Source organism: Oryctolagus cuniculus, chromosome 9 (assembly GCF_051225735.1).
Source record: "Oryctolagus cuniculus isolate XC-2025 breed Fujian yellow rabbit chromosome 9, ASM5122573v1, whole genome shotgun sequence".
Lineage (NCBI taxonomy): Eukaryota > Metazoa > Chordata > Mammalia > Lagomorpha > Leporidae > Oryctolagus > Oryctolagus cuniculus.
In genome coordinates this window covers 59,830,404-59,853,103 of record NC_142875.1, presented here as the reverse complement: position 1 = coordinate 59,853,103, position 22,700 = coordinate 59,830,404, and the positions used below count along the sequence as shown (strand labels likewise).

General features: G+C 44.8%; 1 protein-coding gene across 4 annotated transcripts in view; it reads left to right on the top strand.

Annotated features, from left to right (window-relative positions):
- Window positions 1–22,700, top strand: part of OLFM4 (olfactomedin 4) — a 53,581-nt gene that overhangs the window by 969 nt on the left and 29,912 nt on the right. The window contains exon 1 of one of the 4 annotated variants that reach the window (XM_070048735.2): window positions 19,928–20,257. The exons of the other annotated variants lie outside the window; for them this stretch is intronic. Within the exon in view, the coding sequence (XP_069904836.2) occupies window positions 20,051–20,257 (207 nt within the window). The 5' untranslated portion in view covers window positions 19,928–20,050. Of the gene's footprint in view, window positions 1–19,927; window positions 20,258–22,700 lie in introns of those variants that run through there. 4 annotated transcript variants of the gene reach the window in all.

The window sequence follows — 22,700 nt, the reverse complement described above, 5'->3', positions numbered from 1 at the left end:
CATAAGGTTACTGTGAGGAAGTGTGGTGTGGTTGAAAGGGCATGGAGGGGCCGTCACTGTGGCATAGCAGGTAAAGCTGCCAGCATGTAGTGCCGGATGTAGTGCCGGCATCCCATATGGATGCTGGTTCAAGTCCCAGCTGCTCCACTTCTGATCCAGCTCTCTGCTATGGCCTGGGAAAGCAGTAGAAGACGGCCCAAGTCCTTGGACCCCTGAACCTGCATGTGAGAAGTGACAGAAGCTCCAGGCTCCTGGCTTAGGATCAGCCTAGCTCTGGCATTGCGGCCATTTGGAAAGTGAACCAGAGGATGGATGGATGATCTCTCTCTCTCTCTCTCTCTCTCTCTCTCTCTCTCTCTGTATAACTCTGCCTTTCAAATAAATAAATCTTAGAAAAGAAAGGGCATGGATTTTGGGGTCAGATGGACAAAGGGTTTGATTTCTCTTCTCCCATTTGCCACAGTACTGTGTGGTCTTGGGTTATTAGTAATTCCTTAAGAGTGTGGTTTTCCTCAGCTGGTAGCATGCATCTGATGACAGTGACTTTCTTTTATTTAAATATTGATTTTATTTATTTGAGAGGCAGAGTGTCAGAGAGAGGGAGAGAGAGCGACCAAGCAAGAGTGCACATGCTATCTTCCATCTGCTGGTTCAGTCCCCATATGGCTGCAATGGCCAGGAATGAGCCAGGAGTCAGGAACACCATCTGTTCTCCCAGGTGAGTAGCAGAGGCCCAAGCACTTGAGCCATCATCTTCTGCTTTCCCAGGTGCATTAGCAGGGAGTTGAATTGGAAGCAGAACAGCTGGAACTGGAACCATCACCCAGATATGGGATGCCAGCATTGCAAGTGGCTACTTAACCTGCTATACCACAATGCCATGCCTAATAGTGACTTTCACTGGGGATGCAGAAAGCTTTTCAGAGGAGAGTTCCCTCCCTTTCTTCCTCATGCTTGTGGCTTATCCTTGACGTGTTGGTTGTGTTTTGGATACGGAACGGAGTCTCATTATGGAGCCCTAAGCTCTCCTGTTGCTAGGCTCTCAGAGAGCTCCTGCCCTGGGCCACACCTAGGCAGTGCTGCCCTTCTGGGACTATCATCTCGTGCTGCAGAATGACTCCTGCTCTCTCCTGCATCCCACGGTGCATCCCACGGGCTTCAGTGAGGTGTGGGGAGGAAAGCAATTGGATAATAAAAATTTATATGAACATGGTAGGCTAGTAAATGATCATCCTTTAACCCTTACATGAACAGCTCCTTTTCTGGAATGTTTGTATTTTCTAATGGATTTCCCAGTGGATCACCCTGGTAAAATTTCTGGCTGTAGAACAAAAGAAAGAATAAAATTTGGGGCATAATGGAAGAGGCAGTGGGGTTAAAACTGCAGTTGTAAAGCAGCATTCAGGCTGGCCAGCTACTTCTGGCTCCATGGCAGCCCGATTGCCTGCAGTGTCTACACCTAGAGCTGTCCCTGGGCAGTGCAGGGACAAAGAACACAACCATTCCTGACTCCAGTCTAGTGGGAAATGCTATCTGTCTCCACCCAAATGCTCTCCTTCCAAGATAGGAAGGATTAAGATCTGGCCCGATGTTACAGTCATTATTCAGAATTTGCAAAGCCCATTTTATTTTCAGAGTTCTTTTCATTCATTAATTAGTTATTCATTTATTTAATGCAGTTTTTAATTGTGTGCTTATTCCATCTTGCAAAGGTGGAATTATTCAGACGAACATTTAAAAGAAATTAACAGTATGACAGAGCTTATAATTGTGCTTTAATCTTAAATTAATATCCCTCCTGTTTTCACGTTACCAGGACAATTATCCCGAACGGTACCAGAAGCAGGAAATTATGTATTGCCCTATATATGGCATTCCCTCCTGGAGAGCACACCATTTATCACGGCTTTTTAATCTCCTCTATGCGCAATGGAAGATAAAACATCTCAACAATATTTCAGTGTTTGGAGAAGATTAAAGCACCCACAAATGTTCCTGTTTGTTTTGTCCACTCCCTCTGCTACATCGCGCTGGGTCAGAGTTTAGGGGGAGTTAGGCGCACCTGCAGGAAGGTGACTATTGACTCTGAAAAAAGTCATGTTAAGTCCCTAGCAGGAAAAACTGGAAATGTGCAGATTTATATTAACATTTCCTTCTTTCGGTACTTCCAGTTTCTCAGACCAGTGCAAGCTAGAATGTGTCTGGTGACATGAGCCAAGCTGAGAGAAATGAGGACAAAGCCAGCACTGAGTTTCCTAAACTGACTGTGGAATTCTTTTCTGGAGATGAGTCCTGGACTTTAGGCTGCTGCCCCCTGCCCACTTGTATACTTTTAGGAGAGTCCTGAGAAATTAGGGCTCTCCAGAGAAATAGAACTGACATTTTATATATATATATATATATATATATATACATATACATATATATATATGGTGTGTGTGTATATATATGTGTGTATATATATATTCTCATATATAAGAGAATATTTCTACCCAGTTGCATGGATTCTTTCACATGTTTGAGGGATTGTCTCTTATGGTTGTGGAAGCTGATAAATTCAACATCTGTAGGGCAGGCTGGAGATTCTTGTAAAGGTTAATGTTTCAGTTTTTAGTCTGATGGTTGGAAATTCAGTCAAAATTCCTATGTTGCTTTCTGGAGGCAGAATTCTTTCCTTTATGAGAAACCTCCGTCTCTGCTCACAAGACCTTCATGTGATTGGATGAGGCCTACTCACCTGATGGTGAGTAATCTGCTTTACTTCGAGATGTCTGGTTGATCACATCTAAAAAACTTCTTAACAACACTAGGCGAGATTCGTGTTTGGCCAAATCAGTGGGCACCACTGTCTAGCCAAGTGTCCTGCTGACTGTGGAGTCCATTGGACATTCTTCCCATGATAAGCAGTAAGCTCTGAGGTGTGGCTATGACCCTGACCCTGACCCTGCTGTGAGCCAGATACCTGCCTTTGGGGGCAAGCCAATCGTGGTCCAAGCAGAATGGCCAAAGCCCTTCTGTTCTCTTTTTGGTATCATTTTCTGTCTTCCTATCCCAGCAACCCTTACCCCACAGATACACAAGGGCCCACTCCTACAACAATAGATTTTTTTTGAAATTTATTGAGAGGCAGAGTTACAGACAGAGGGACAAAGAGATAGGTCTTCCATCCACTGGTTCACTCACCAATGGCTGGAGCTGGGCAGATCCGAAGGCAGGAGCCAGGAGCTTCTACCAGGTCTCCCATGTGAGTGCAGGGGTCCAAGCACTTGGGCCATCTTCCACTGCTTTCCCAGGCCATCAGCAGAGGGCTGGAACAGAAGTAGAGCATCTGGGACTCAAACTGGCACCTGTGTGGGATGCTGGTGTTGCAGGTGGAGGCTTAACCTATGCCACAGTGCAGACCCCCTACAACAGTGTTTTTTGTTGTTGTTAAGATTTATTTTATTTATTTGAAAGAGTTACAGAGAGAGAGAGAGACATCTTCTGTCTGCTAGTTCATTCCCCAAATAGCTGCAATGGCAGGAGCTGAGCTGATCTGAAGCCAGGAGCGAGGAGCTTCTTCTAGGGCTCTCTGATGGATGCAGGAGCCCAAGGATTTGGGCCATCCTCTGCTGCTTTCCCAGGCACATTAGCAGGCAGCTGAATCAGAAGTGGAACTGCCTGGACTTGAACCCATGTCCATATGGGATGCCAGCATGGTAGGCTGGGGCTTTAACCCATTGCACCACAGCAATGGCTCACAATGGTGTTTATAAAAGCAAACTTTTTGATGGATATGTAATATATATGTACAAAAAATGCATAAGCCTTAGTGGTGCAGCTTGATGAGTTTTTACCAAATTCTTTCCAAATCTCCTCACACAATCAGCCCCAGAGTAAGGAACAGAGCATTGCCCAGTGCTCAAAAGCCTTCCTTATATTGCCACCTTGTCTCCTCCCCAGCCCCAGGGGCCACCTCTATGCTGACTTCTAGCCCCAGATACTTTGTCCCTTCTTGGGAATTTTATGTAATGGCACAACACATTATGCTCTGTTTCACCATAGCATAGTTTCCAATAGAGAAAAATCTTTCCGGGAAGTGCTCTGAGGGGTTCTGTCCCTTCTGTCTTTGCAAGCATTAAACATGGTTGGTCTGTTACACACGGGACATTGTGCCAAAGGCTGTGAACATACCCAGTTGCCCAAGAGATATTATGAACAGCATCTGGGGCTCTGTGGGGTAACTAGGAAGGGGCCCTGTCTCAGCCCAGCAAGCTTAGGAGCTGCAGAGGACCCATGGCAGGTCTCAAAACCAGCTGGCTTTGGTGCCCTCACCTGCCCTCTCAGGAGGCTCCTGTAAGTGGCATCAACACTCCTGCTTGTCCTGTGGCGGCATGGCTTGAATTCTACCTGTTGGTAGAGTCCCACCCTTTGCTGTTCTGCCGCTCCTGCCCCACCTGTTACAGTCACTCAGGGCCTGCCTTTTCCTCTGTGAGTTACTGGGTTGGGTAGACCAGTAAGTGATAAGTTTTGTGGCAGATAACAGTTCACGGCTTCACACCCTCCTGATAAGGACTTGAATCTTGATAATGCTATAAACCTGAGCAGCTGTGCTCATGTGGGGCTCTGGGGGTGGGGGTGGGGTGGGGTAGGGTGGGGGAGTGGGGGGTGGAGGGTGTTATTTGCCTCCATCTCTGACTATGCCTTCTTTCCTCCCCTAGACATCAATAGGGCATCCTCAATAGGTTGTGTCCTCAATGCCCCTTTCCTTTACTACATTACCCTTTTAAAATTTATTTGAAGGCAGTGGGAGAGAGAGAGAGAGAGAGAGCTAGAGATAGATATTGAGATTCTATCCACTGGTTCATTCTCCAAATGCCCACAACAGATGAGTTTGGGCCAAGAGCTAGACCTCAATCCAGGCATCCCATCTGGGTAGCAGGGACCCAACTACTTGAGCCATCACCTCTTGCCTCTCCAGGTGTGTATCCCAGGGGGCTGGGATTAGAAGTGGAGCAGGATTCCAACCCAGGTGCTCTTCTTGGAATGCAGGTGTCCTAAGCAGCAGCTAACTGCTGTGCCAAATGCCTAGCCCTTTCACATTATTTGTTTTTTAAGATTTTATTTATTTATTTGAGAGGTAGAGTTACAGACAGTGAGAGGGAGAGACAGAGAGAGAGGTCTTTCATCCACTGGTTTACTCCCCAAATGGCTGTAATGCCCAGAGCTGTGCTGATCCAAAGCCGGGAGCCAGGAGCTTCTTCTGGGTCTCCCACGTGGGTGCAGGGGCCCAAGCACTTGGGCCATCTTCAGCTCTCCTAGGCCACAGCAGAGAGCTGGATGGGAAGAGAAGCATCCGGGACTAGAACTGGCGCCCATATGGGATGCCAGCGCTGAAGGCAGAGGATTAACCTACTGTGCTACAGCGTCGGCCCCAACGTTATTTTTTTTTAAAGATTTATTTATTTATTTGAAAGGCAGAGTTACAGAGAGGCAGAGGCGGGGCAGGGAGTGGGGGAGAGGGAGAAAGGGAGGGAGGGAGGGAGGGAGGGAGAGGGAGAATGCATCGGTCTTCCAGCTGCTAGTTCACTCCCCAAATGGCCACTATGGCCAGAGCTGAGCTGATCCAAAGCCAGGAGTCAAGAGCTTCTTCCAGATCTCCCACGCGGGTGCAGGGGCCCAAGGACTTGGGCCATCTTCTAGTGCTTTCCCAGGCCATAGCAGAGAGCTGGATTGGAAGTGGAGCAGCTGCAACTCGAACTGACACCCATATGGGCTGCCGGTACTGCAGGTGGCGGCTTTATGTGCTACCCCATAGTGCCAGCCCCTGTGGTTACTTTTGATTAGACACTTGTTCCTCCCAATTCCTGACACTGTTGCAGGCCTACTCTGCTTTCCCACTGACCCATTCCCCATGCTGAACCGTTCCCCATGGGGACCTCACGGATGCCTCAGACTCCTGCTCCTAAAATATCCTTCTTTCCCTACTCAGCACAGTAACTCCCCATCACCCACCTCTGCCAGACCTCTCAGTTCTCCTTGCAAGAGACCTGTGGGCCTGCCCTCTTCTCTAGTCCTCCGGCCCCCATCCAACATCCCGTCTCTTTCCCTCCATCTGTATTGCTGGAAACATGGTTACTCTTCCTGCCTTATTACTCCCCACCCTCATATTCCCTGCATCATCATCTGATGCATTTTTTGGGTCACTTGCTGCTCATGCGTAAGGGATAGAGCCCCACCCCTGGGCCTGACACCCCAAGCCCTCCGTGACCCCACGCCCAGCCATCTCCTCTCCACAGAGAATCTGTGATTTCCCCAGGCACTGTCAGTCACAGCTCAGCCTTTTCTATTCCTGCCATCTTGCTGCTGCTGTTTATGTGGGATACAAGTTTTCAGAACTGGACAGAAGATCATGGGCACAGAGCCAAGCCCTCCTTGCCTGGGGTATCCTGGTATCTCCTCTACTTTGCACAGCCCATGGCAATGTCTTTCTCCATGGCCCCAGCTGGAGGGGAGCTTGCTCTCCTGCATATCACCACACTTGTGATTTGTGTGGCTTTTGCCTTAACTTGCAGTGAGTTTTGTATCTTGCCTTGCTTCGTTCCTTTTCTGTAGCTTTAATAGAAGGCATGAGATTGGGTAATTCATAAAGGAAAGGAGTTGGTTTAGTTTATGGCCCTGGAGACTGGAAATTCAGGATCAAGTGGCTGCATCTGGCGAGGGCCTCATGCTGTGTCCTAACAGTGGCCTTGCTTTACAATAATTCAGACTTGTGGTAACTAAACCAATCTCTGGAGAATTAACTCCATCCCATGAGAAAGGCATTCATCCTTCTTAGTGACGAAGGCCTCACCTCCCAACACGGCCACAATGGTAATCAGATTCCACCATGAGTTTCAGGTGTGGGACAAACCAAAACCATAGCACATGTGAATGTTTAAGTCTCCTGTAGTGGGCAGAAGAATGACATCCCTAAAGAGAAACACTGTCCACTTCTGAGCCCTGTGAGCTGGGACGTGTTAAAGCCCAGATTGCGGATGGGATTACCACTGCTAATCAGCTGCCTTTGAGATGAGCACATGGTCCTGAATGAGCATCATCAGGGACCCAGTGTCATCATTAGGGTCCTTGAAAGTGGAAGTCAGTGTCAGAGTGAGCTGAAGTGATTAAGGCCCCACTGGCCAGGCTGCTATGGAAGATGGAGGAAGGGTCACAAGCCAAGGAATGCAGGTGGCTTCTACAAGTGGGAAGAGGCAAGGGAACACATTCTCCCCTAGGGACCCCAGATTAGAACACAGCCCTGATGACACCTTGATTTTAGCCTCCGAGACCTGCATCAGACTTCCAGCCTCCAGAACTGTCTGATCACATATGTGTGTTGCTTTAAATGTGTGTGGTGCTAATTTGTAATTGTAGCCCTGGAATGTGAATATGCTGTCAGCTGGATTTTAAGCACAGAGAGTCCAGAAACATTTATTATACTTCTTTGTGTATCCCCTAAGGTGTGGCACAGTGCCTCATACCCATTAGATGCCCAGGCAATGCTCTGTAGCCTCAGAACTAGTTCCAGGAAATTCTGTAAAGATGGTGAAACTGACTTTTGTGCCTCCTGCCCTGCTCAGAGCCCCTGTATGCCAACCCACGCTCTCCTTCTGACACCTAGGCATCCAGCTTTTCTGTGTCCCATTCCTGATCTTATTTAATCTCTGTTCATGGATAATATTTCAAAGTTGGCCTAGTCCTGTGGCTAATTATGTGTAAAAAGGCAGCCATGGGGTTATAAAGGTATCCACACCCCAAATCATTAAGTCATAATGGTAGAACCACTAAGTGATGGTTAGTGACAAAAACCAGAGATTTCTGGTTCCCTATCAGCTCACTAGGGCCATTACCTCTCCTAATGGGTTGTGAGCTCTTGTTGCCATTTTCTACTCGATGGACAAGGAGCCAGAGGACCCAGGCCCTAAATTTGGCTTCTCCAACAACTTCTAGGTACAGAGAAATTATATAACCCTCCTCTTAGAATATAATGCATTAAATTAAAAATAATATTAAGTTCATCTGCTTATTTTTTTTAACTCCTCTTAATGTGGCTTCTAGAAAACTCAAAATCATATCTGAAGCTTGTATTTGTGGCTCTTGGATTGCACTGACCTGAAGTGTACTACCTAGCATAAGTGTTGAATGAGTGAGTTGGTAAATGGATCTGTAGGAAGGGTTAAGCCACTGTCTTCCCATCTCAGCCCCAGCTCGTGTTCGTTGCTCTTCCTCCTTCTCATGCTCCATACTCTGAGCTGGGCCTCCTGGCTGTCTGGGGTCTGTGGGCCTGAGCCTTCAAGGGCAGAGCCACTTGGAGACTACTTAAAGCTTATGGACTCTGTCTCGCAGCCATGTTATGCACCTGTGTCCATTTTTTTTTCAGGGAATAAAACATTTTCATGACATTATGAACTGAGCAGATGTTAATTTTGAACAATTGCAACATCCCACGGTACCACCAAATTGTTCATTGGTAGCAGCTGCGGGTGAGGACACTTTCTTACTGGACATCCCTCATTTTTGTGATTTTTTTTTTATAAAAAAGGAATTATTTTATTTATTTGAAAGAATTACAGAGAGAGGTAGAGCCAGAGAGAGAGAGAGGTCTTCCATTCTGATGGTTCACTCCCCAAATGACTGCAATGGCCAGAGCTGAGCTGATCTGAAGCCAGGAACTTCTTCTGGGTCTCCCATGCAGGTGCAGGAACCTAAGGACTTAGGCCATCCTCCACTGCTTTCCCAGGCCATAGCAGAGAGCGGGATCGGAAGAGGAGCAGCTGGGATTCAAACTGGCACCCTTATGGGATGCTGGTGCTGCAGGCTTGGGCTTTAACCCACTGCACCATAGCGCCAGCCCCATGTGATATATTAATACTATAATCAAATATGATGTCTGATTAGCTTGGGTATTTACCAAAGCAGGCTCTGCAAGCTTGAAGAATAATGGCCCCCTTTCTCTCAAGAGTAACAGAATACTTTCCTTTGTGTATAATACTTGGTGGGCTGATTGTATAACCAGGTTGGGAGAAGGAGCTTAGTAGGTCCTACTTCTTACAGTCGAAGGCATTGGACCCTGATTGCTTGAGGGTTTGGTGGTTCCTTAGGGCAGCCATGGGTGTAGTGAGAAAACAGTCTTCTAGGGATGCTGATGCTCTAACTAGGCATAAACATCCTTGAGTCTGGCTGACGTTTTGAAAGCCATATTTTTAGTACACAGCAAGTCTCAGTTCTTACAATCACACCCCAGCATTTACATAGTGCTTTTATAATTTCCAAAGTGCTCTCTCACACAATATCTCATTTGGTTTTTATATTTGGTGGCTTTTCAAACAAAACTCCTCTCAGTGTTGCTTATGCTTGCTGTCTACAGTTTTGTGCTCACTCATTTTATTAACTCCTCTCAGTCATGCTCGCAGGCCCACCACCCTGTTGACACTACTTTTATAAAAGGTCACCATGACTGCTAGATACAGTTGCCAGTTCTCAGTCTTCTCATCTTCCTTGACCCATTGGAGTGATTCGATATGGTTGATTGCTCTCTCCTCTCTGAAATTCTTTCTTCATTTGCCTTCAAGGTTGTCACACTTGCCTGGCTTTCCTCTGACCTCAGACACCTCTTCTTCATCTCCTTGTCTATTAGCTCCACATAGCCCTGAATTTTAATCTTGGGAACTCCTCCGTCTCAGATCTCAGATGTACTTTCTTGTCTATGTATACTCAGGACATTGGTGATATCATTGAGTTTCATTGTTTTAAATATCATTGATATGCCAACAGTTCCCAAAAATCATGAGTCAAGAGTTCTCGCCTTCTCTCCAGACGCATATATCCAACTACCTACATAACATCTCCTTTTGGATATCTAAATCCATCTCCAACCTTGAATTCCTCCACTCAGCCTCTGGTCTTCCCTCTCAACATGCTCCTCTTAAGATCTTCTCTGTTTCAGTTTGTGCTGACATCACCCTTCCATTGGCTAAGAGCAAAGACCTTGAGTGAGCCTGCAGTCCTCGCTTTCATAGCCCACAGCCGACATGCTCATCTCTAACACCAAGGCTCATCCAGAACGTGGCCACTTCTCCCCGGATCCGACCCCCTGCTGTCATCCTGCTCTGAATCCCTCTCATCTCTGCCGAGATGACCTCGGAAGTCTTCACACCAGCGTCATATTTCTGTGCTTGCTCAGCACTGTCCAGTCTCAACAGAGCAGTCAGAGGGATCCTGTTAAAGTAAACCAGATCATGTCAGTCTTCTAAGCAAATGACTTTCACCTATCTAGGATAAAAAAAAACAAAAACAAAAACAAAAAAAACCAAATCCCTGGAATGATGCAAAGGCCCTGTTCAGTGTGCACTTCCTTTTCTCTTCCATCTGTTTCATGCCAGCTGTGAGGGCCTCCTTACGATGTCATTCAGTTCCAGGTGACATGCATGCCAGGGGCAAGGTTTCCATCAGCCTTCTTCTGAAATGCTTCCCTGCAGCTAGAATCAGTCTTTCTCTCTTCTCTTCTTCTCATCATTACTCCAGCTTCTCACTGAGGCCTCCCCCTACTACTTTCTTTACTCAACATGCAACTCCTGACCACACCGTTCCCTTTATCCCTTTCCTGCTTTATTTCTTCTCCATGGCACTTAGCACCATCTAGCATATTGTATACTTTACTTATTCATATAGTCTGTTGTTTGTCTCAGTTCAGCTGTTAGATCCATGAGGACAGATTGTTACATCCCCTGTGCTTGGAACAATACCTAACACATGGAACATACTCCTGAAATATTTATAAATAAATGAATGAACAGTACTATCAAATAAGCATTAATGTTTTTTCTTTTCCAATCAATGGATGAAGAAATTAGGAAGTTAAGATAAAGACACACACACACACAGACAACTTAGTCAAGCACAGGCATAGCAAAACTCAAGTGTTCTTGGGAAGGGGAAGGATCCTGTATAAGGACACCTGCTTTGGCAATCGTTGGTCTGGTCACCAGAGGGTTGTAACTAAGCCATACTAATCCAGGTTAATGTTTTATGAATGTGCTTATTTTTTTAAAAAATCTTTTAAACGTTTCATTGAATATTAACTTTCATGATGATATCAAAGCAATAGTCATTCCATGTATAGTAGCAAGATTTACACACATTAAGGAAATAGCATCATTACATAACCATCCAAGTGCAAAATCCTTAAAAGCGAGCTTAAATTAGGGAAGTCTTCAGCTGTCTCATCACACTATCCATGGTGCTTGAGGTTTCAGAAACAGGATGTCAGTCACTGCTCAGTAGGTACAGGGGAGACCCCAAAGAGCAGCTCTTCCACCCCAATGCTGCCAAGTCCAGTATTGGATGATACAGATGAGAAAACAATGTTTCAAGTCTTGTGTTGGAATTTTCCCTCCTGTACAAAGATTTTCTTAACATCCCTGGATTGATTAGATGCCTCTGTTGCTCTAGTTAGGGTGGGTTTCATGTGCATTTACCTTTGATTCATGTGGGGTCCCACATTTAGAAGGGTCTTGCACTTGGATTAATGCTTTGCTATCAATGTCTAAAAATTCTTAATCATTTTCTAACAAGGGCTCCACATTTTCCTTTTGTTACATGCCTCAAAGGAACCAGTTCATTGCAGTAAGTAACAGCTGGATGAGGTTAAGTGAGGACTAGGATAGAGAAGTCAATAGCTAACTTCAATTCTGTTTATAGGATCAGAGATGAGGTTGAGTTATTTGGTAGTTTCATGAAATTTATTTGCATAAATTTCCTGCACATGTTTGGCCATTGCTTCATTTAATGATTCATTAAATTTTGCTCCATTTTAAATAGCAGTTTCACAATTTGTTTCATTATGTCTGTTTTCCAGAACCCATAAATCTAAGTTTAGTGATATTATGTTATCCTTCATAATACATTATAACATTGTGCTATTCTTCAGATGAAAGAGGGAGAAATGCAATGTCCAAATTGCTACATTCTTTTTTTTTTTTTTTGCTTTAAAATTTTTTTTTGCCTCTATAAAGTGTACACTTTCCAAATTTGGAATCTTCAAACAGCGATAATATACCCAAAGGCCCTGAAAGGCTGAACAGGTCACTATACATGGGAAGAGAAATGGGGGAGCGATGATGGGGATGTGGCAATGTGGAGTGTATCTGCCATTAAAGGGATGATGTCGCCCAGCCTCATGGATCATGGCGTGTAGTCCTAATTTGGGCTACAATAAAACACCATTGACTACGTGGGCAGAGGTAATTCTTGACAGGATGCCTTCACTTTGTCTCCAGGAGCACCCAGGTGCTGTTCACTTGTCTCATGTGAAAAAGCTTTTTAAAATAATGAAACACTTTCCAATTTCACCCTGAGATTCTTTAGGGGATTTTTAACATTTAACACTTGTGAAGAAACACTAAATTTGAAATCTAGTGACAGCAACCCACCTGGTTAGCTCACCTCTTGTGTGTGGGAAGAGATATTTGGTGCAACTTCTGGTGTTCTGGTAATCTCTGAAACCTCTTTGTCATAGCTAATCATGCTGTGTTGTGTCAGAGAAATATAATGGAAGCCATAAGTGCCATCAAAATTATGCTACAAGACACATTAAAAACAGAAAAATAGGTGAACATGATTTTCATAAAATGTTTTATTTAACTCAACATACATAAAACAGCATTTCAACATGTGATTAATATAGAAATTATTGAAATATCTTGCATTCTTTTTCATACTAAATATTTGAAATTCAATGTATATTTTTAACTTACAACATATCTCAGTTCAGACCATGTTTCAAGTGTTCAGTGGCCATTATGTGGCTGGTGGCTACATACAATGCTGTTTCTTTATAAAGAGTTATAGAGTTATAGAGAGAGTTATATATATATATATATATATATATATATATATATATAGAGAGAGAGAGAGAGAGAGAGAGAGAGAGACAGAGAGAGATCACTCATCTTCTGGTTCACTCCCTAGATGGCCGCAACGGTCAGGGTTGGGCCAGGAGCTTCATCCAGGTCTTCCAAATGGATGGCAGGGACCCAAACACTTGGGCCATCTTCTGTTGCTTTTTGCAGGCTATCAGCAGGGAGTGAGTTGGAAGTGGAGCAGCCAGAACACAAACTGGCCCCCATATGGTATGTTGATATTGTAGGTGGTAACTTTACCTGCTATGCCACAAAGCCACAAAGTTGCAATACATCCGCTCATTATTTTGACCTCTTTGCTTTTCTCACTACATTGAGAACTACTTTGCTCCTAAGTATTAAGTGTAGAATTCTGACATCTAGCTTGGGCTTACCATTTGTAGTACGTCTTAGTTTGGGCTGTGTAATAAAATGTCATAACTAGATGATTTGTTAACAATAGAAATGGATTTCTAATGTTATGGAGGCTGAAAGTCTGATATGTGGATTTCACCATGGTTGGATTCTTCATGGCTGTCTTTTGGTTTGCAGACTGACAACTTCACTTTGTACCTATACATGAGGCAAAGGGCATGAGAACTGTTGATGTCCCTTCTGTAAGGGCACTAATCTCATCATGCATGCTCTACTCTTGTGACCTAGTTACTTTCCAAAGACCCTAGCTCTAAATGCTACCATATTAAGATTTCAACATTTTTCTTTGTGGGGGGAACAACACAGGATTTGGGAAGATTTGAGAAAGGAAGTAGGAAACAGAGGAGCAGAAAGCAAACATAAAATCTGAAAATGCTGCATTAGTTGCAGTGGTCACACTTTAAGGTTTCCTGGCAACAAAGTCTCATAGATGCAGAAAGAGTTTGCTCTTTCTCAGAGCAAGAGGTGTAACGGGGCTAGACATGCACACCAATTATGAAGAAAACAGGTCTTGTTGAGAACCTAGATTTTTTTTTTCATTTTCAATTCTCTTTATATACAGAAGATCAGTTTGGCATACATTAAGTAAAGATTTCAACAGTTTGCTCCCACACAGAAACATAAAGTGAAAAATAATAGATGATTTTTTAAATGATGATGAAATCAGATCAGACCTATTGTCATGTTTTATCTCAGTGAGAGTCAAATTGGGAATTGATAATTTCTTTTCTTTTTTTAACTTTTATTTAATGAATATAAATTTCCAAAGTACGACTTATGGATTACAATGGCTTCCCCCCAATACCGTTCCTCCCACCCACAACCCTCCCCTTTCCCACTCCCTCTCCCCTTCCATTCACATCAAGATTCATTTTCGATTATCTTAATATACAGAAGATCAGCTTAGTATACATTAAGTAAGGATTTCAACAGTTTGCTCCCACACAGAAACATAAAGTGAAAAATAATAGTTGATTTTTTTTAAATGATGAAATCAGATCAGACCTATTGTCATGTTTAATCCCAGTGAGAGTCAAGTTGGGAATTGATAATTTCTTTCTTTCTTTTTTTTTTTTTTACAGAAGATCAGTTTAGTATGCATTAAGTAAAGATTTCAACAGTTTGCACCCCCATAGAAACACAAAGTGAAATATATTGTTTGAGTACTTGTTATAGCATTAAATCTCAATGCACGGCACATTAAGGACAGAGATCCTACATGAGGAGTAAGTGCACAGTGACTCCTGTTGTTGACTTTACCAATTGACACTCCTGTCTATGGCATCAGTAATCTCCCTATGCTCCAGTCATGAGTTTCCAAGGCTATGGAAGCCTTTTGAGTTCTCCGACTCTTATCTTGTTTAGACAAGGTCATAGTCAAAGTGGAGGTTCTCTCCTCCCTTCAGAGAAAGGTACCTCCTTCTTTGAAGACCTGTTCTTTCCACTGGGATCTCACTTGCAGAGATCTTTCATTTAGGTTTTTTTTTTTTTTGCCAGAGTGTCTTGGCTTTCCATGCCTGAAATACTCTCATGGGCTTTTCAGCCAGATCCGAATGCCTTTAGGGCTGATTCTGAGGCCAGAGTGCTGTTTAGGACATCTGCCATTCTATGAGTCTGCTGAGTATCTCGCTTCCCATGTTGGATCACTCTTCCCTTTATTTATTCTATTGGTTAGTATTAGCAGGTACTAGACTTGTTTATGTGCTCCCTTTGACTCTTAGTCCTTTCATTATGATCAATTGTGAACTGAAATTGATCACTTGAGAACCTAGATATTATAACTCAAGTGGTTTAGATGTGAGGCTGGCAGGGGTTTCTGAAATGTGACAGATAAATAACCAAAGGAAGCACTTTTTCTCTGGTTGGAGAAGCCAGCTCCCTGGCCTTTGAGGAATGATTGGGAATTCACGGCATCCAAAGAGGAGTAGAAAACTTGGGTTTGGGATGAAGTGAAGGTAGTGCAGTAGTCAGGCAAACGGCAGAGGCTTTTAGGGAGCAGGCTTTGACTCTGTGTCTCTGAGTAGACTGTCTTCAGGAGTTGAGGATTGGTGTCTCTCAAGTCCACCTGTCCACAGTGATGGTGATAGGTGTTTCTTAACTGCGGAACATAACTTCTGAGCACTCTTCTCTTCTGGCTCATTCGTCCAAAGTTCCTCTGTAGAGGTTGTAAGGTTTCTCTTTTTCCTAAAAGGTTAGTATATGTATATGCTATCTTTTAACACTTCGCTGTTCTTGTTGCCTTTTAGGGTTTGCACAGATGTTTTTGCTGATTTCCACTAGTTGCCCTTTTAATTAGTTTTGTTCTGTTTTTTGTTTTTTTGTTTTTTTTTAACAAAGACAAATTTGCAACAGACTGGAACCTTAAGTGGTTGGTTGAAGGTTCTGTAATTTGGATCTGGATCATCTAAACCATGATTGGAAAGCTAAATCTAGGCAGTTCCTGATATAGGAAATGCTTAGAGGGGTTAACATATTGATGTGATGGTTTGAGTCAAGCTGAGGAACAACTTGAGGAACTCTGATCTGAGGATTCCTCGCTGGCATTGGCTACATGTGCTTGCCAGGCCATCGGCATACTCATGACCCTGGAGAGAATTCACCTCCTGAATTCTTTTACTCATGTAACATCTCTTGCTTGGCACTCACTCCCTTCTCTGGTTTAACTTTAGTACTATTTCTAATAGTTACCTAAGAATGTCCTTTACAATTCTTATTAAATCAACCTATTTGGTCATGCATTTATTTATTTTTTTAAACATATTCCTCAATGTGCAAATGTTTTTTGGGCACCAAGTGCCAAGCACTTATCTAGGTGCTGGAGATTGGAAACCACAGCCCCCATCATCAGGAAGCTCATCACCTGGTGAATTCTTCATGTAGACTCACCTGGGTTGGGTCTTCATAGTCTGTACAATCATTCCCTGAATATTAACATCATTGGTTTTGCATTCAATTTGTTGTATTTGTTCCTAGTATATTCCCAGAGGTGGCCTGTCTCCCCTAAATGACTAGACACTTCTTTAGCAAAAATTATGCTTTATTCTTTCTGTATAACTCATCATAGGGCCTGTGACTTTGCATTGAGTAGGCTCTAATTCACTTTGCTAACTGAGGGGCCAGTTCCTAGGGTGAATGAATGGCATCAGTTGGTTTTCATTTTACACGTGATGATAGGTACTGCTAATAAAGACCTGAAGGTTACAGGGGACATAGTCAACTGACATGAAAATGGTCAGCCCAACACAGCCTTCATTGATCTGTAAACTAAACACAACCTCAAATACCCTGTACATGCTCTCTTCTGAAAGCATGATAGAATGATGGCGGTTTTTAATGACAAGAAGATGACATTAAGACTCTACCTGTTTGGATGTCTTCCCGGTGTGTTTCAACTGTCACAGAAGCTCAGCTTTGTGGAGTTCCCCTAATGAAGCGCATAAACACACACATTCTTTCAGGCTGTCAGTGAGGAATGCTGTATTATGCAGGTGAATTTCAGTGACCCCCTTAGGCTGAAGGGAGCCTGTGGTTGGAATACATTTTTATAAATAAAACACTGTTTGCTTTGCAGCACTAATAAGTTTCTCCTGTCTTTGAGACTGTCAGATAACCAGGAAGTTTGTTGTTTCTTAAGACAAAGGTATTTGCAAAGGAACTGATCAAACTATTTTTATTAATAATCTCATTACTGAAGCATCACCCATGCTTTTGTGCATTTGAAGCTGCTAAGTAGATGAAAGTTTTATTTTGAAAGCTATCGAAGCATATGAGAACTGAGCAGCTTACAGGCTCAGAGAGGTGGTGATTCCTTCTGGATAAGACACACTGATGTTTGGGAGAAGTGCTGTCTCATTTTCATAGCCATGCCCCTCCTCCTAAAGGACAAGCTATAGAAGCCCTTAAGGCGTCACGTATATGGGCTACCATTGTTAATGAGTCTCCCATCCCCAACAAGTACATCAATGTGCTCCTAGGAAAAAAAGGGATGAGGCAGGTTCATTATGGCTCCAGGAAGAGGCTACTAGCAAATGGGAACAGATCTTGCCCTTTGCTTTGGTGGGAATCAGGAGGAAGAGGGGAACTATGATGTGAGGAAGAGCTATGCTCTCTTCTCTACATCCGTATTCATAGCATTTTATCTCAGAATAATAGAATTGGCATGTACTTATTTTCATTCTCACATATGCTTATGTCTTTTTTTTTTTTTTGACAGGCAGAATGGACAGTGAGAGAGAGAGAGAGACAGAGAGAAAGGTCTTCCTTTTCCGTTAGTTCACCCTCCAATGGCCGCTGTGGCTGGTGCACTGTGGCCGGTGCACCACGCTGATCTGAAGCCAGGAGCCAGGTGCTTCCTCCTGGTCTCCCATGCGGGTACAGGGCCCAAGCACTTGGGCCATCCTCCACTGCACTCCTGGGCCACAGTAGAGAGCTGGACTGGAAGAGGAGCAACCAGGACAAAATCCAGCACTCTGACTGGGACCTGGTGTGCTGGCGCCGCAGGCAAAGGATTAACCTAGTGAGCTGCGGCGCTGGCAACGTATGCTTATGTCTTCCCTATCTTGGACTGGACATCCAAGAGGCTAGAATATTTGGTCAAAGAAGCCAAAGATGAATTGTTTTCCATAGAGAGCAATGAACTTCTTAGCCCATATTCTGCTTTAATAGTAGGACTCCTAAATAAAATACAGGATATCCAGTTCAACTTGAATGTTAGATAGACTGCATGAATGTATTTTAGAATAAGTACATCCCAATGATTGCATGGAACATACTTATCCTAAACATTATTTGTTACTTAGTAAAAGTTCAAATTGAAACTGGGCGCCTGTATTTTTATTTGCTAAATCTGGCAACCTATATAGGGAAGAATATGAGAGCTGAGGACTTCAAAAATACATTTCTTACTCCTATCAACTGGTTGTGATTCGCTTGTTGCTGATCTTAATCTTCACCACAAATTTCCTTTGGAGCAGATGGATACTTGTAGATGGACACAGTTGTTTCCAGAAAGATTCTGGGGAAATACTTCTGTCATTCCTGGGTGTCCTCTGTCTCTAACCACATCCACATGAAATGGGTGTAAGGCTGGCCTGAGAAGACACCCTTAGGTGGCTCAGCAGGTGCACTTCAATGTGGAGGATGGGTAGAAGCAGCAATGTCAGTCTGGAGGTCTGGGGTGGTATGGACCCTAGAATGGGGAGACTGGTCTGGGTGGGGTATGCATGCAGCCCTCTGAATCCAGGTTGTAACACCAGGGGATTTTGGAAGCCCCCCCAAAAAAGAGGCAGACTTACCTTCATACCCCCCTTACCCCCATCTCTTCTGCTTTCACTCTCTTTTCTTCCATATAGCTTTCCTGTCTGCCTCCCCCGACTGAGCATATGTGCATAGTACATCAAGAGTTTAAGACACTTCCTTTCATAGTAACATCATCTTTATTCTGAGCTTGTGGAGCCCATGAGGTTAAGCTGTGAAAACCTTTCAAACCAGGTCTTCCCAAGGGCTTCTAGGGTGGTAGGGGCATGGACCTTCTTTTTGTGTGTTGAACCTAACAACCTTACATATCGATCCAGCCTTAAGAAACTAAACACAGCACCAAAAAATCTGACATTTGTATAGTACTACAAAGCTTATCATCAACTAATATTTCACTTAATTCTAACAATTTAAGAATTGTTACAACCCTACAGGGGCTAAGTGTCATGTCTGAGGCCACCAACCATGCGTGACAGAGCTGGGTTTACTTTGTAGACCAACACACCTTTTCCAACCTGCAGAGAGGGAAGCAGAGGTCATGAAGGTGTGTAATACACAGGAGAAAGGCAAACAGAGCTGAAGCTTGGGTCGGGGCCGCTGGGTGAGAGAGCATAGCCTGTTCTCAGTTTCATGGAGAACGTGCATTGGGTCTGGAATGCCTGGCCAGCTCCCAGGAGTTCAGAGGCAATGGAGGTTAGCTTGAGTCAGATGGAAAGGGAAGTTGCTCCCCTGGGTCTTCCTAGACTGGATATGGAGCAGAACCCTGGCCCGGGAGAGTGGGCACTGGGCCTTCTAGGGACCTCAAGGTGGTTTGAGTTCCCTCTCTACCCTCCATCCAGCAGACAGTGGGCAGTGCATCATAGTGCAGAGCCCTGTCTGGCTTTCCAGGGATCTCCCCTTCAGAGGAGGTCATTTGGAGAACTTTGTATAGATGCAGACTCTGCAAGAGACAGGCAGGAGGAGCTGCAGAGAGAAGCTTCCCCAGGGGAGAGTCAGTCTCCAAAGTGAGTTCCTTAGCTTTCTCAGGAAGTGACATTCTGCAGACAGGGGTTGAACAAAGCGATGCAGCTACCAGATGGGTGACTGAGGGCTGTTTTTCCTCCTTTTGGCCTCTGAGCTGTGTCTCATCCACAAAGACGCCTTTGATCCAATCTCTCTCAAGGAAGTACCGCGTTAGAAACCAGATATTTGGCTTGCAAAAAAAGCACCAGGGAGTTAATATTTGGCAGGAGATATCTGGATCCAAGGGCAGCCCACAGAGGGCGGCTCAGCGACAGGTTGTGGACAACCGTCAGGTTCCCGGTATTCCTGGGGTGCGTCGTGTGCTCCCTGGCTGCTTCCTCTTTCCCCATAGAGGGGCTGGGGAAAATCCCCACAGGGCACTATAAAAAGGCCGCGGGCTCTGTGTAGAAGCCAGCAGCTCCAGCCAAGAGGACAAGATGAGGTTGGGCCTCACCTTTCCGCTAGCCCTTCTGTTCCTCCTCGGTCCAGCTGCAGGGAGCTTGGGGAATTTGAGACAACTGTCCTCTACTCCACCCCAGACTTTGGCCTCAACTCCAAACTTACCGGTGACTACAGATCCAGCTCTGACTCCTTGGACAGCTCCCTTGACAGCCTCTTGGGCAGAAGGCGGTCCTGTGTCCCAGGTGAGGGGCCTCAGAGCCCACGTGAGCTGCATTCATTCCTTTCCTCTCTTTTGGGGGACCTGAATATAATTTCACAGATGGCTAGTCCTGGGCACTCTAAAAGATTTATGACTCCTTTTGTTCACTATAGGCACCCAGGACATGAATTAAAACCTGGGTGAAATAATTAAATCATTAGCAAGAGAGACAACATCTCTGTTCTCCAGCTGAGGACTTGTGGGAAGGAATCTGTGGTTTGAAGAGGCTGTGAAACTGGGCTGCACATTAGAACAGGCAGCCGGGGGCTCTAAAATTACACATACCTGGGTTCTATTCCATGTAGATGTTTTTAAACAATTCTACTTCACTGAATTAGCCATGGTATGAGTTTCTGCCATTGGTTTTTGAAAAGCAATTTCTCTTTATTTTATTTATTTGAAAACAGAGAGATGGGGGGGGGGAGTAGGAGGGAGAGAGCAAGAGAATGAGAGAAAAATCTTCCATCCACTGGTCCCTCTCTAAATGTTCACAACAGCCAGGGCTGGACCAGGCTGAAGTCAGGAGCCTGGAACAAAAGCCAGGTCTCCCACATAATGGCAAAGACCTAACTACTGGAGTTAAGAATACCTGCTGCCTCTCCAGGTGCACACTAGCAGGAAGCGGGATTGGAAGTGGAGGCAGGACTAACCCAAGGACTCTGATAGGAGATGCGGGCATCCTAAGCAATGATTTAACTGCTACATGCTGTCCCCCAAATCAATTATCGTTAAAAAGCTCTCATACTGGTTTCTAGCATGCAGATCCAGAAGAGAACTGTTAGGGAGGGGACACTACAGCTCCAGGAAAGCTTGTCCCATTTATTTGCTGCCCAGGAGGGACCCTGCAGACTGTGAATCCTGGCCCTGAGGGAGTGAGGGCCAGACTGCTCCTGTTGTAGTGCTGGCAGTTCCTTTGTGCCTGACTTGCAAAGGAGATGAATGACAGAAGTCAGGGGGAGGGGTTACTGGTCTTAGAAAAGTACCATTCCATAGGGACACTTTCTGAGGAGTATGAAGTATTTTCAATGTTCTTTACAAGGAATCTTTGGGGGTCATTTTTAGCTTCAAACAAGAGCAGCAACAAGCAGACAAAACAAAAAAACTGCACACTACACAGGTATTGGTTGGGCCAGGCTACCTCTTGGGAAGCACAGTGAGCTCAGCTCCTCAGGGGACAGGTTATCTCTGGATCTCTTTAAAGTTGCCAGAAACAGAGACTCACTTTACTTCTGGGGCTTTCCACAGGAGCTCGAAGCTGCCCAACTTCTAAGAGGGTACAGGAGCCCTAACTCCTCCTGAGTTCCTCCTCTGCACTTGATCTTTTTTAAAAAAAAAAAAAGATTTATTTATTTATTTGAAAGTTAGAGTTACACAGAGAGAGAAGGAGAGGCAGACGGAGGGAGAGAGAGAGAGGGAGAGAGAGGTCTTCCATCCATTGGTTCACTCTCCAATTGGCTGCAACAGCTGGAGCTGCACCAATCTGAAGCCAGGAGTCAGGAGCTTCCCCCTGGGTCTCCCACGCAGGTGCAGGGGCCTAAGGACTTGGGCCATCCTCCATTGCTTTCCCAGGCCATAGCAGAGAGCTGGATTGGAAGTGGAGCAGCTGGGACTTGAACTGGTGCCCATATGGAATGACAGCACTGCAGGCAGTGGCTTTACCCACTATGCCACAGCACTGGCCCTGCACTCGATCTTTACTCTTAAGTCAGCTAGCTGCTAACAGGTGCGAGTCTGGATGGAAGGGTGAATGAGAGAAGGAAAGGAAAAGTCTTTTGATTGTTTTCATTTTCGCTGTCAGAAGTAATAGATAACAACAACAACATGGGAAATTAACACATGGTTTGGCTAGGGACATAGCAACAATGATGTTCACTGTGTGCCTAATCCATGCCAAGATGAAGCTAAGTCTTTTTTTTTTTTTTTTTTTTTTTGGACAGGCAGAGTGGACAGTGAGAGAGAGAGAGAGAAACGTCTTCCTTTGCCATTGGTTCACCCTCCAATGGCCGCCGCGGCTGGCGCGCTATGGCCTGCACACCACACTGATCCGATGGCAGGAGCCAGGTACTTCTCCTGGTCTCCCATGGGGTGCAGGGCCCAAGCACTTGGGCCATCCTCCACTGCACTCCCTGGCCACAGCAGAGAGCTGGCCTGGAAGGGGGCAACCGAGACAGACTCCGGCACCCCGACCGGGACTAGAACCCGGTGTGCTGGCGCCGCAAGGCAGAGGATTAGCCTATTGAGCTGCGGCACTGGCCTGAGGCTAAGTCTATAATATGTATTATGTTATTTAGCCATAGGAGGTAGGCAAGATTATTGGTTCCATTTGCGGATGTCCAAGCTAAGGCTTAGCAAGGTGAAATTGTTAGCTGGAAGTCATGACGCTAGCAAGTTACATGGGTCAAAATTGGTCTATTCACTCTCTTTAC